Here is a 12,341-nt window from a genome sequence, read left to right as displayed (position 1 = left end):
CCAAACCTGTTTAGAATTACAAAACCTCCTGTCCTGAATAATTTGAAGTCTAAAAACGCTCAAGAAAAAAACTCGAGTATATGTTAATAATTAAGCTATGATTTACAAACCTCTTAACACCATTCTCATCTAGCAATATCTAGCGACTTCTGGAGCCCATTAAAAGAAGGAAATATGCCTTAAATTTGGTTATTTCTTCTTAATATAATGAAATGATAGGATTTCACAAGAAATCAGTTGTGCTGTATTAGATTATCTTTGAAAACAAGCCCGGAAGAAAGCGTCTCACGCTGAAAGTTCTCCAGTATTAGTTGCAGTTGTTAGGATTCTTGCTTTTTGTTTACCTATTTGTTTTACAGGGAAAGGGAAGGGGGGAACCCCCTCTGGAACAAGTTGTAACAGAACCGCCTCCCACGTGTCAGAATCCCTTCTCCACCAGCCAACCATAACCAGACCAGTCTCTAATTTAATAAAGAGGAATGACTTTCTTCTCATCTCTTGGACGATTACAAAAACCTTTTACCGAACAGGAGGGAAGGAACAGGATATGAGAAAACCTACTAAAATGATCAGACCTGTCTTACACCGCGAGCTCTTTTAAAATTAGTTTCCATACACACGAATGTCACTCCTCGGTGGTGTGGGGATGCGGATTTCTAGGGGAGGAGGTGCTGAAGACTTCAGTGAGCAGCAGACAAACTCAGCTATGGACTCTAACTTGGGATACTGGAAATTTCACCCCCACGGTCCTGGAGTCTGTTTTGGCCAAGTAAGCCCTTACCCTCTTCGCTCAGGTCCAAGAAACTTCGCATTCACCCTTCCCAATAAAGCCACTCCAGCGGTAGGGAAACGAGCCCTATCTAGGGACACCTCTCTAGCACCGGGTCCGCAGCCCCTCACCTCAGACCTCCCCGCCTTACCTTCTCCCAAGATCCCGGAGCCTAATATTTAACCCCTTCCGGCCCTCAGAGGGAACCGGGAAGACTAAAGACAACGCACCTATTGCGCTTTAGCAATTCTGTTCCCCGAGGAAACCAGAGCTTTAGAACGAAAGTACCAGGCCTCTCTGGAGAGGAATGAGTGAACTTCTCCCCCGTTTGTTTATAGGGAAATCTGCAACACTGCTGGCTTACAGCCTCACACCCTGCCTCCCTCACTACTGCAAAAGTGCGTGGGACTTCACGTCCTGCGGGAGAGGTCCAGTCCCAGAGAAGCTTTCGTGGGACTTTGCATCTAGAACAGTGTAGCCGCTACCAGAAATATCGATGAACACTTACTCCTCAATTTTAGAACAGAAACTCTTTCTAGGGTAAACAAGAAGATGGCGTTTCTTCCCATGAATTAGTGGTATCCGCCTGCCCTCTAGTCGCACCTGGCGAAGTACCACGAGCCTGCTCTGACTTGCAGGAGTGGGCGGGGCGGAGAGTTCGGCTTTCTGCCTATAATGCCTGACGCTCGAGGTGCTGGTGTATCAGGGCCTGCACTGTCCCGGTGCGGAGCGGGAGCTGAGCGGAGGCGGAGAGATGGCGTCTCAGCCTCCCCCTCCCCCGAAACCCTGGGAGACCCGCCGAATTCCAGGAGCTGGGCCGGGACCGGGACCCGGCCCCACTTTCCAGTGAGTGTGGGACTCTTTCGGGATCGAGCTTGGTGGGCCGGAGCGAGGATTGGGCTGGCGGCAGTTGAGGCCGTTATTAGGGGGAGATACCTCCCCCCGCCTTCTCCCGGCCTCCTACTTTGGGAGGGTGGAGGGGTAGAGTTAGGACCGGGGCGCCTCCGGAGAGGGTTTCGAGGTCTGACAGCTGTTTCCTATCCGACGGCAACGTTTTCCCTAGAGCTCTTCGGCGTCTCGCTGGGTGCCGTAGCTTGTAAGAAAAGGGGGCGGCTTCCTGCCTTTTTGTTTTTGCAGGACGGGGGCAATACTGCTTGACCCCCTTTAAAGCGTCAGACTTTGGTACTGTAGCAGTTGAGAGCGGCGTTTGCGCAGCCCCCGCATCGATAGAGAGCAAAAGTCATTAGTGAAAAGCTATTTACAACCTCAGGAGAACTTGGTGAAAGCCCAAAAGGTCACTTTTACGCAACTGGAATCCAACTTGGCGTTCTTTTCCAGCATAACTCAGCTAATGTTTCGAACTGAGATTTGGAGACAGACTCTAAAGCAGGAATTCTAAATCTGTGGGATGGTCTGGGAGTGGCCTTTCTGTACAGAAAGGTATTTTTCTAGGGCCTATAGGTTTTTGTTTTGTTTGTAGTCAACACCAAATCGGTCTGCAACTTTTAAAAGGTTGAAACATACAGAATTAGAAGTTTCACGATCATATTTTTTTTTCTGCTGGATAAATGGACATCTTAATTCGAGTGGCGTGATTCCTGTATACTCTTGTAGGTTGTCCTAACTCATACAAATCCCTAATGTATTGGAATGTATTTATTCTGTGTTCTGAAATCTTGTAATCTTTTATTTACACGCTGAAGTGCTTGAATACAATAACTACTTAATGATAGATGCATAACAAGTAATCGCTTTAATTATTTCTGTTAAGTAAGGTCAACACTTTTGCCATCTTTTTAATGAGTGATTCTTTTTTCTCATTTAGACTGCTTGTTGGAAGATACAGGTTTCATTTTTGCATGTTAAGGTTCTGTTGATATAAAATTAATGATTTCCCCTTTTTCTTTAATATGAAATGTTTTAAAAAACACAGACTGGTCAGGTGTAAGGTAATGCTTGTGTATTCACCACCCAGCCTTGAGAAGTGTTAATATTTGCCAGATTTTTTAAAATACTTTTTTAGTTGTAGATGGACACAATACCTTTATTTTATTTGTTTATTTTATGAGGTGCTTCACGCAGCCACAACCCCAGCCCTACCAGATTTTTTAAAAATAAAAGATAAACTATGCCATTCTTCTTTTCAATAGTAACTATTGTCTCTATTTTGTTTAGTGTATCGGAAAATGTTTTTAAACTTTAGTACTTAGGTTCATTTTACTTCATATATATGTGTACATATTATCATCTAAAGCTTAAAAACATACTAAGCAGTAATATTTTTTAAAATATTTTTTAATGAAAATATTTTTTCATTTTATTTTTTATGTTGTCTTTGTTTATCAGTTTGTGAGTACATCATTGTGTTTTGCTAATCTTTCAGTCTGTGGCTTGTCTTTATATTTGTGCTTACTTTTGTACAGATTTTTAATTTTAATATAGCCCAAAATGTCATATTGTTTGTGGTTTTGTCATAGATAAACCACTTCTACCTAGATTAGGAAACTTTTCTCTATATTTTCTTTGAAACATTCTGATTTTCACATTCTGATTTTTAATCCACCTAGAACTGGCTTTGATGTACAGAAATCAGTGTAAAGTACGAAATCTGGTTTTTTTTTTTTTCCTATGTGCATAACTAATCACCCCAGCATTATTTACTGGATATATTTCATCTTAGTTTATAATGCCATCTGTCTCATACCAGGTTTTCTTAACTGTGTAGTTCTTTGGGGGAAACTATCTTACTTGTTCTAGTGATCTATTTGTTCTTTTGCTAGCACTACACTGTCCTAATTAGAGCTTCATACACGCACATACACACCAGGCTCCTGGTCTTAAGTCATTCTCCTTCCTCAGACTTCCAAGTAGCTGTGTGCCCTGCTGCAGCTAACTAGTTTTGATATGTATTTATGTCAAGAGGCTCCACACATTGCTGTTCTTCAAAATTGCCTTAATTACACTTAATCTTCATGAAAAGACTTACTGGAAGTTTTCTTGAATTTATACATCAAATAAGTCTCTCCTTTATTGTGTGTGTAAGGTACAGTTGGTGAGAATTTTGTTCTTTTTTTTTTGCCTTCATTAATTGTCATAAAGATCTCCATGATGCCCTTTCTCTTATATTTTATTCCTAGATTTTATATGTGTGTATATATATATTGCTGTTGTAATGTGATCTTTTCTTTCATACTTTCCATTTGGTTATTAACTGGTGTGTCAGAATACTAAATTTTTTTTCCTTTTTTTTTTTTTGGTATTGGGGATTGAACCCAGGGGCACTTTACACTAAGCTACATCCCCAGCCCTTTTTCTTTTTATTTTTTATTTTATAAATATATACACAGGGTCTTGCTAAGTTGCTGAGGCTGGCCTTGAACTGCTTGCAGTACTCCTGCCTCAACCTCTCAAGTCACAGGGATTACAGGCATGCACCACCAAGCCCAGCTTGATATTTTTTCAGTATAAATATGAATAATGTCAAAACTCTTTAATTCGTTTTAATGGTTTGGTTGAAATTGTCTCATTCCATATAAATGATTCTGGTATTTACAGCTAAACCAAGAGTTAGCCAGCATTGTTGTATTGGTACTGACTTCCATTGGAATGGTTACATTTTGCTTTTGATAGATCCCTGTCAAAATTCTCACTACCTTACTCAGATTTTTTTTAATATTTATTTTTTTGTAGTTTGTACACAATAACTTATTTATTTTTATGTGGTGCTGAGGATCAAACCCAGGGCCTTGCACATGCGAGGCGAGCGCTCTACCGCTGAGCCATTACTCCAGCCCCACTCAGATTTTTATTATGAAGAGTATTAAATTTTATGAATGGTTTTCTGTATCTGTTAAGATTATATGCATTTTTAAAATATAAAAATATTGCTTACTGTACTAACTTTCTAAAACTGAATTATCTTCCATTTTTGGATGAATTCTGATTAGTTGTTGTTTTATATGCAATCCTGAATTCTGTTATTTTAAGACTTTTGTATATATGTTTCTAGGTGAAATTGAAATATTCTTTCTTTGTACTACTATGGTTTCATTTCAGAATTTTACAGCCTGAGAAATGTATTCCTAATTTGTCATTTTTTTTAATAGATAGATTATCTTCTCCTTTGTAGCTTTTAAGATTTTATATGCTCACTCTGACATTATTGTGCTGTATTGGGTAATAATATATAGACATATTTTTTCCTTCTCTACAGTGTTTAATCTTATTCATGTTTTTCTTTAATTCAGGAAAATTCTCATAAGTTATATCTTTAAATATTGTTTGGGCACAGTTTTTCCCCCATTTATTCTCCCATTAGACACTTATATCAGAAATAGTTTCTGCTAAAAGTAACAATATCTTACTGTGCTTTGAACAATTAAAGACACTTACTGTTTGGTTAGCAAGAAGCATAGAGATCTGCTGTCTCAACATTGTCACCAAGGGAACTGAACTTTTCCTGGCTTCCTTCTTTTCTGTCTGCTTTTTCTTGCTTCTTTAAAAAGAACCCAGCTCCCCCACCCCACCCCCAGCAGCTTTCAAGATTTTCTGTTTTGGGTTTTCAATTATACTTTATTGGGTTTCGGTATGGTTTTTCTTTGTATTATTCTGAGTGATATTCGTAGGGATGCTTAAATCTGACTTTGATATTTTTCATTAATTTGAGAAAAGTTTCATCCATTGTCCCTTCAAATATTGCTTCTGTCTATTCTCTCTTTACTCCTTTAAATCAAATTACATATATATACCCTGTATTTCTTTATATACCTTGTAGGCTATTAAGCTAGTCACTGAGTTCATGTTTCAGAGGGGTTTTTTGTTTGAGTTAGGTTTGGTTTTGAGGAGTGTTGTGTGTGTGTATGTATATATAGTGTTTAGTTTTAGATCCATTTGATCTGGCTTTATGGTTTCTATGCTGAAAAATCCCAATATTGTCAATTTTTTTAATTAAACAGTTGTTTAAAGTCTCTAATAACTCCATTTTCTAGATCCCCTATAGAGCTCTTTGTATTATCTGATATTGCTCTTCTAAAAAAAACCATAATTTTATCATAATGTAGGCCCAATTATTTTTTAATGGGAGATGGATGTCACATATAGATGGTTTTAAGTCATTTGAGGACTAGTAATAGTATCTTCCTTCAGAGATTTTTGTTTTTGACCAAAATGGCTAGTCACTAGCAATCTAGGTTTAATTTAATCCAATTAGGATTGAGCTGATTTGAAATTGGTTTTCTTACCAAGGCTAGTTTATTTTCTGTTAGCTTTTTCACCCTTACTCCTAGCATATAGCCCTTTAAGGTCCCAGTCTGAAGTGTGAGAGTACTGTAGCCCTCCTCTTTAAGAGTTCTAAACTCTAGTTTATCCTCTTAACCCAGGAATTCTATCTAACACTGCCCAGTTTCTCATCCTATCAGCCATCTTCCTGAATTAGCCTTGGTCCCTGGAGAAACATCTCAAAATATTGTTCTTTCTGTTTTTTTCCTTGTGGATCTTGACTGTAAAACTCCTCAGTGCCTGTTCACTAACACTTTACACACACATTTTTCTATCTTTTTCCTAGCTTTTTACTTTTTTTTTTTTTTTCAGTTGTAGGGTTAGTCTAATTACCTAGACTACCATTACTTCAAGTGAAATTCCCAAATTCTATAATTCTACTCTATTCCTTACAATTTTGTTTCTATAGCAACTATTTTCTTGTTTCGTAGTTGCAAGATAGCTGCTGTTGCTGTGGGCATCATGTTTTAATATTTCTAATATTAAGATGCTTTTAATTCATATGAGTTTTTTCACAGATGATATTGCTTGCAGTGTTTATCTCTGTGATATTTTTAAACATATCTAGAATCTTTGCTGAACGTTTAGTTTTTCCTTGAATGAATTTTTATTATTGTTGATTTTTGTTGGCCTGATTTCTTGATTTTTTTAATCTCTTCATGTCTGTAGCATTTTTGATAAGTTCATTTTGAGTAGAATTTTAGAGTTCTGTTTTTTCTCTTTCTTCACATTTCCCTCTCTTGTCTAAATGTCTTGTTCCATCTAACTGTTCCATTAGCACCCACCCCCATAAAAATCTCAGGTTTGAAAACAGTGGATTAGATTAAGAGTTAATAGTAGTTAACATGTTTCATATTCTCACTTGAGGATGTATCAGAGTCACTCTTTCCTAGGTCCATAACTTTGTAAAAATTTTAAACGGTTGGCAGCAAATTTTATGACCTCTTTTTAGAAATGAAGGTGACATGTCTTATCTCCCAAGCCTCAGACAGTAAACTAGTTCCATTTGAGTGGAGTGTTTTTCTTTATTATTATTTCCTAGTAACTGGAATTCTGTCACTGATTCCAGACCCAGAACTGAGTAGGACTGTTGCTTTATCCTTTTTCCTATATGCATTTCTGTTGTGTTTCTGTTTCATAGATACATTTATCTTGTATTAAATCTAGATATGTCTGTTTTTCTATTTTCTTTATTATGGCTTCTAGTTTGGAGCAAAACTGTTAATTAAAGTCTGAATATACTGTTTGGCGACCACTGATCTATTTTAAGTTTTGCTCCATTTTTTAAATGTTGGATTCAGTAAAAGAAAAAAAAGTTAAGAGTTCTATTAGTTTGTTTACAGTATCATTCAAGGCTGTTAATACATTAGCCTGGACTAGAAAATTACCATTTTGGAGTTACACATATATTATTTACTTAGGCAAAAATCATGAGTGGATGCTAAACCATCAGATGAACAGTTGTTGGGGAATAGGATATTTGTGTGGAACCAAATTTACTAATTAGAAAAGGAAAAAATGTATTTTCATGGGAAAAGGTGATAGTTATCACCTTAAGCAGACAATCAAACTTAGTCTCACAAATAAAGAGGCAATTTGGCATTATGTGCCTCCTAATATGGTATAATATGAAGTAAACGTCACCCATGAATTATTCTTGCCAAAAATTTTGAACTTGGTTGTAATCAAACCCTTGGGTACAACCTTAGTCTAATAGAAATTATAGAGGATAGAGGTACATGTTAACATTTTTGAGGAAACACAAATCTAGAATGGTAGGACATCCTAGGAAAAAAACTGGGTAGACTTCAAAAAAGTTAGGGACATTCTAAAAAAAAATTCTAGTTTACAAGAGAATGAGAAGATAAAACCAAATACAGTGCATAAACTTTAACTGAATTTTTGTTCATAAAAATAGTAAGAGACATTTCAATTCTTGCAGTTCAATAATAAAATAATAAGGCAAAAATAAAAAGGCTGATTTAGGCCAGGTGCACTGGCAGTTACCTGCGGCTTGGGAGGCTGAGGCAAGAGGATCTCAAGACCAAAGCCAGCCTCAGCAATTTAGTAGACCCTAAACAACTTAGTGAGACCCTGTCTCAAAATAAAAAGGGCTGGAGGTGTACTCAAGTGGGTAAGCACCCCTGGGTTCAATCCTCAGTACCAAATATAAAAAATAAAAAGGTTAATTTAAAATTGGGGGAAAAATTGGGCAAAGTGTCTGAGTAGATACTATTCGATATTATTTTTCCAAGTAAGATTTTTAAATGGCCAGTAAACAGCTGAGCACAGTGGTGTATGCCTGTAATCCCAACTGCTTGGGAGGTTAAGATGGGAGGATCTTGAGTTTGAGGCTAGCCTTGGCAACATGGTGAGACTCCTTCTTGATAAATAAAAAATAAAATAGTCAATAAACCCTGAAAAAGTGCTCAGCACCATTAGCTATCAGAGAAATGCAATCAAAACCACAGTGAGATACCATTTCTCACCCACTAGAATGGCAGTAATAATAAAAATAATAATAATAAAAAGTTTTGGCAAGGATAGATGGAACCATCATATACTATAAAACAGTGCAGTTTCTTGGGAACATAATCTGGCAGATCTTCCAAAGATTAAACACAGTGTTTACTGTAAGACCCAGAAATTTACTCCTAAGTATATGTACCCAAGTGGTATGAGAACATGTGTCCATACAAATCTCATATATAAATGAACAGAGTGTCATTATTCATGACAGTACAAATGTCCATTAACTCATGGATAATTATAATTTGGAAATAAAGAATAATGAGGTACATATTGAATATAATTTGGAAATAAAAAATAATGAGGTACAGATTGAATATCCCAAATCTATAGTTGAAAATAATGCAAAATCCAACTTTTTGAGTGCAGACATGATGCCACAAGTAGAAAATTCCACACTTCCTCATATGATTGGTCACAGTCAAAATGCAGGTGCATTTGAAAGGTGTATAAAGTGCATATGAAACATAAGTGAATTTCATGTTCAGACCTTAATCCCATCCCCAAGAAATCTCATTACATGTAGCAAATATTCCAAACTCCTCTGGTAAGGGATACTCAACTTGAAACTGATATAGGCTTTAATGTGATTGAAGCTTGGGAACATGGTAAGTGAAAAAAGCCATTCACAAAATACTACATGATACGTGAGTCCATTTACCATAGATCCTCATTATTTGTAGATCCCATATTTGCAACTTGTCCTAATCAGTGAAATTTATTTGTAAAGCCCACATTAATACTCTCAACACTCTGACAATCATTTGTCAACATGCTTAGAGCAGAAAAAGACCGGAGTTATCACTCAAATGAAGTGAAACAAAGAATCTTTCCAGTTCTTATTTCAACCCTCATGGTGTAAACAGGTGTCCATTTCACAGTCTGTTTAGTATGGGTTTTTCTTATTTTTTATGGTGATTTCATTGTTTAAAGTGCCCCAGAAGCAAAGTGCTGTTTAGTGTTCAAAGCACAAGAATACTGTGATATGCTAATGAAGAAATTACATGTGTTAAGAAAGCTTCATTCAGGCATGAGTTTACAGGTATTGGTTATGAGTTCTTAATGAGTTGACAATATACATTAAGATGCCTTTAAACAGAATGTTTTGATTGGTTGATAAAAATGTGACCTGAAATTTTCTGTAACCCCAAACTTTTGTTTCTCCTAGAAGTAGTGATTTGATATTGACTAATTCTGACAAACTTTATAGATGTCAGTACCTTAAATAACAAGAATCAACTATATATGAAATAACCAGAATAGACAAGTTAATATAGACAGACAGTAGATTAGTCATTACCAAAGATAGGAGATGGGGTAGGAAATGGGGAATGACTGCTAATGAACACAGAATTTCTTTTTAATGTAATGAAAATGTTCCAGAAGTAAATATGATAGTATATTCACAGTGGTGTGCAACTAAAAACCATTGGACTTTATGCTTTAGAATTTTATGATAAGTGAATTTAATCTCAAAGCTCTTTATTATAAATAAAGACATTTGGAAGAAATGGATAAATTTTGACTGTAAATGGATAATAGATGACATAAAATTATTGTTAATATGTGTGATATAAAACTATGGTTAATTTTCAATGACAGAATGGTAATAGTATGATTTTGTATAAAATGTCTTTCTTTATTAGGAAATGTTTGTTGAGGTATTGGGAAATGTATCAAGTCTCGAATTTCAAATGATTCCAGAATTTGTTTAAGACAAGAATGAGAGAGAAATAAATATGGCAAAATCATAGAACTACATAGAAAATGTGTGTATGTATTCTTTAAAATTCTTAAATAAGAAGTTGAGTGGAGAAGACTTTGAACACTCGGCATTGAAAACATATCATTTGTTCTTCTAAGTCATAAACCTGCTTAGTGTTATTGTGCTGGTTATAAGAGAAAACAAGAATGTACCATGAATACTAAATGCACTTATGATGCTATAAAAAGAACATTAAAGCCAGGAAAAAGCAAGAGAAAAGCTTTTTTTTTTCCTTATTGAATGTTTAAATTTAATTTCCTATTATTTTTAAATAAGATATTTATTGAAAATTATGAAACAGTACAAGACTATGTGAGAAAAAAATCTATATCAATCGTCTATGTGATCTGTGCATTAAGTATTACTAATGAGAAAACCCACCATAATTTTTGTCAGTGTCTATTATATCCTAATCAGATAATATACAATATTTAGAATGAAACACATTTGGAGGAAGAGAACATCATCCAGAACCTAAAATCATTGCCATAATACTTCACATACATCTGACAGACAAGCAAAATAGAGCCTCACACACAAAGATATTAGATTACATAAATGGAAAGAAAAACCAGATTCACCGAAAGTGCCATGCATCATATTATTTGCTTGTGGCTCCTAGCAATAATGATTCTAAATAATGGGATTACTATACAGACTTTAAAGTAAATATGTTTAATATATTAAAGACAATGAAAAGAAAGGATCTTAGGAGAGAATTAGAAGTTATTAAACAGAAAAGGATATTCTAGAACAAAAAAATATAAACAAAATTAAAATTCAAAATTAAACTTACTGGGTTTGACAACAGATTAGATACTACTATAGAGAAAATTAGTAACATCGAACACTGCTACTGCTGCTTCATATGTGTTCTGTGCTACTGAGAGTCTGTGGACTTGCTGCTGTTTCCCAAAGGACATACTAGCAGTTCACAATAAGATATGAAACTTGTTTCAGAATGTAGCTTTAACATTAAGCCCTCTATTTAGTTCAACTAGCATTTTCTTAATAGCAAAACTATCTATGAAAAAAGGATTTGTTGATTTACATTTTGTTGTAAACTCTTTATCTTATTGAAGATTGACCCTGGAAGTAATAATGGACTAGAGTATAGTTGGAAAGAGAATATCTAGAATGAAGCACAAAGAGACAAAAGAATGGAAACATAGAAAGGAAGGAAAGAGATTTGGGGTATTAGTGAAGGTATAATTTAGAAAAAATAAAAGTATTTTTATAACTACTAAAGCAGTTTTTCTCACAGTGTATGGATTGCCAATCATTACTTTTATGACACACACCCAAAAAAAGTACTGTTAAATTATTTAAACAATCTTATTTTCCATATTTTTCTCATTATAGATTCACACAACTGGTTCACAAACTTAAAACTGGTCTACAGACTACAGTTTGAATGGCATGGTACTAAAAGAATTGAATTCATGATTTAAATCTTTCCCACAAAGAAAATTGTAAATCTAGAAGACTTCACTGATGAAGTTTACAAACTTTTCTGCAATATTAAAAAAGGAAATATTTAACTCCCCAACTTTTTTATTTTTTAATATTTATTTTTTAGTTGTAGGTGGACACAATATCTTTATTTCATTTTTTTAATTTGGTGCTGAGGTTTGAACCCAGTGCCTCTCATGTGCTAGGCAAGCACTCTACCACTGAGCCACACACCAGCACCCAACTCTTTTTTTTTTTTAAGAAGCCAGTATAACCCTAATACCCAAATTGTACAAAAACATTACAACAAAAGAAAATTATAGGATATTGGACTTCAAGCCAAAATTAATCAGAACAGACAAAAAAGATTACTCTCTACTGAGAAAGAGAACAATTCAACAAGATATAACAGTAGTCTTTATGTCCCAAATGTTGGTGGACCTAATCACATAAAAAAGACACTACTTGAATTAAAGACCCAGATAGACCCCCAGGGCAGTAATACTGTGTAATTTCAACACACCTTTCACCAATAAATAGAACATGCAG

The 12,341-nt window shown here is 35.3% G+C and overlaps 2 protein-coding genes across 7 annotated transcripts in view; one reads left to right on the top strand and one right to left on the bottom strand.

The window, feature by feature from the left end:
* PUS10 (pseudouridine synthase 10) overlaps positions 1–1,138 on the bottom strand; it is an 82,796-nt gene extending 81,658 nt beyond the window's left edge. For 3 of the 6 annotated variants that reach the window (XM_081263917.1, XM_081263921.1, XM_081263916.1), the window contains exon 1: positions 1,000–1,138. The gene's annotated coding sequence lies outside the window, so the exon portion shown is untranslated. The other 3 variants (XM_081263919.1, XM_081263918.1, XM_081263920.1) reach the window with 3 other exon arrangements.
* A 252-nt stretch (positions 1,139–1,390) lies between these two features.
* PEX13 (peroxisomal biogenesis factor 13) overlaps positions 1,391–12,341 on the top strand; it is a 29,543-nt gene continuing 18,592 nt past the window's right edge. The window contains exon 1 of the mRNA XM_081263926.1: positions 1,391–1,615. Within this exon, the coding sequence (XP_081120052.1) occupies positions 1,524–1,615 (92 nt within the window). The 5' untranslated portion in view covers positions 1,391–1,523. The remainder of the gene's footprint in view (positions 1,616–12,341) is intronic.

The sequence above is a fragment of the Spermophilus citellus genome, assembly GCF_964194105.1.
Source record: "Spermophilus citellus genome assembly, chromosome: 13".
Classification (NCBI taxonomy): domain Eukaryota; kingdom Metazoa; phylum Chordata; class Mammalia; order Rodentia; family Sciuridae; genus Spermophilus; species Spermophilus citellus.
The sequence above is the reverse complement of the archived record's forward strand: the minus strand, read 5'-3'. Positions and strand labels throughout refer to the sequence as shown.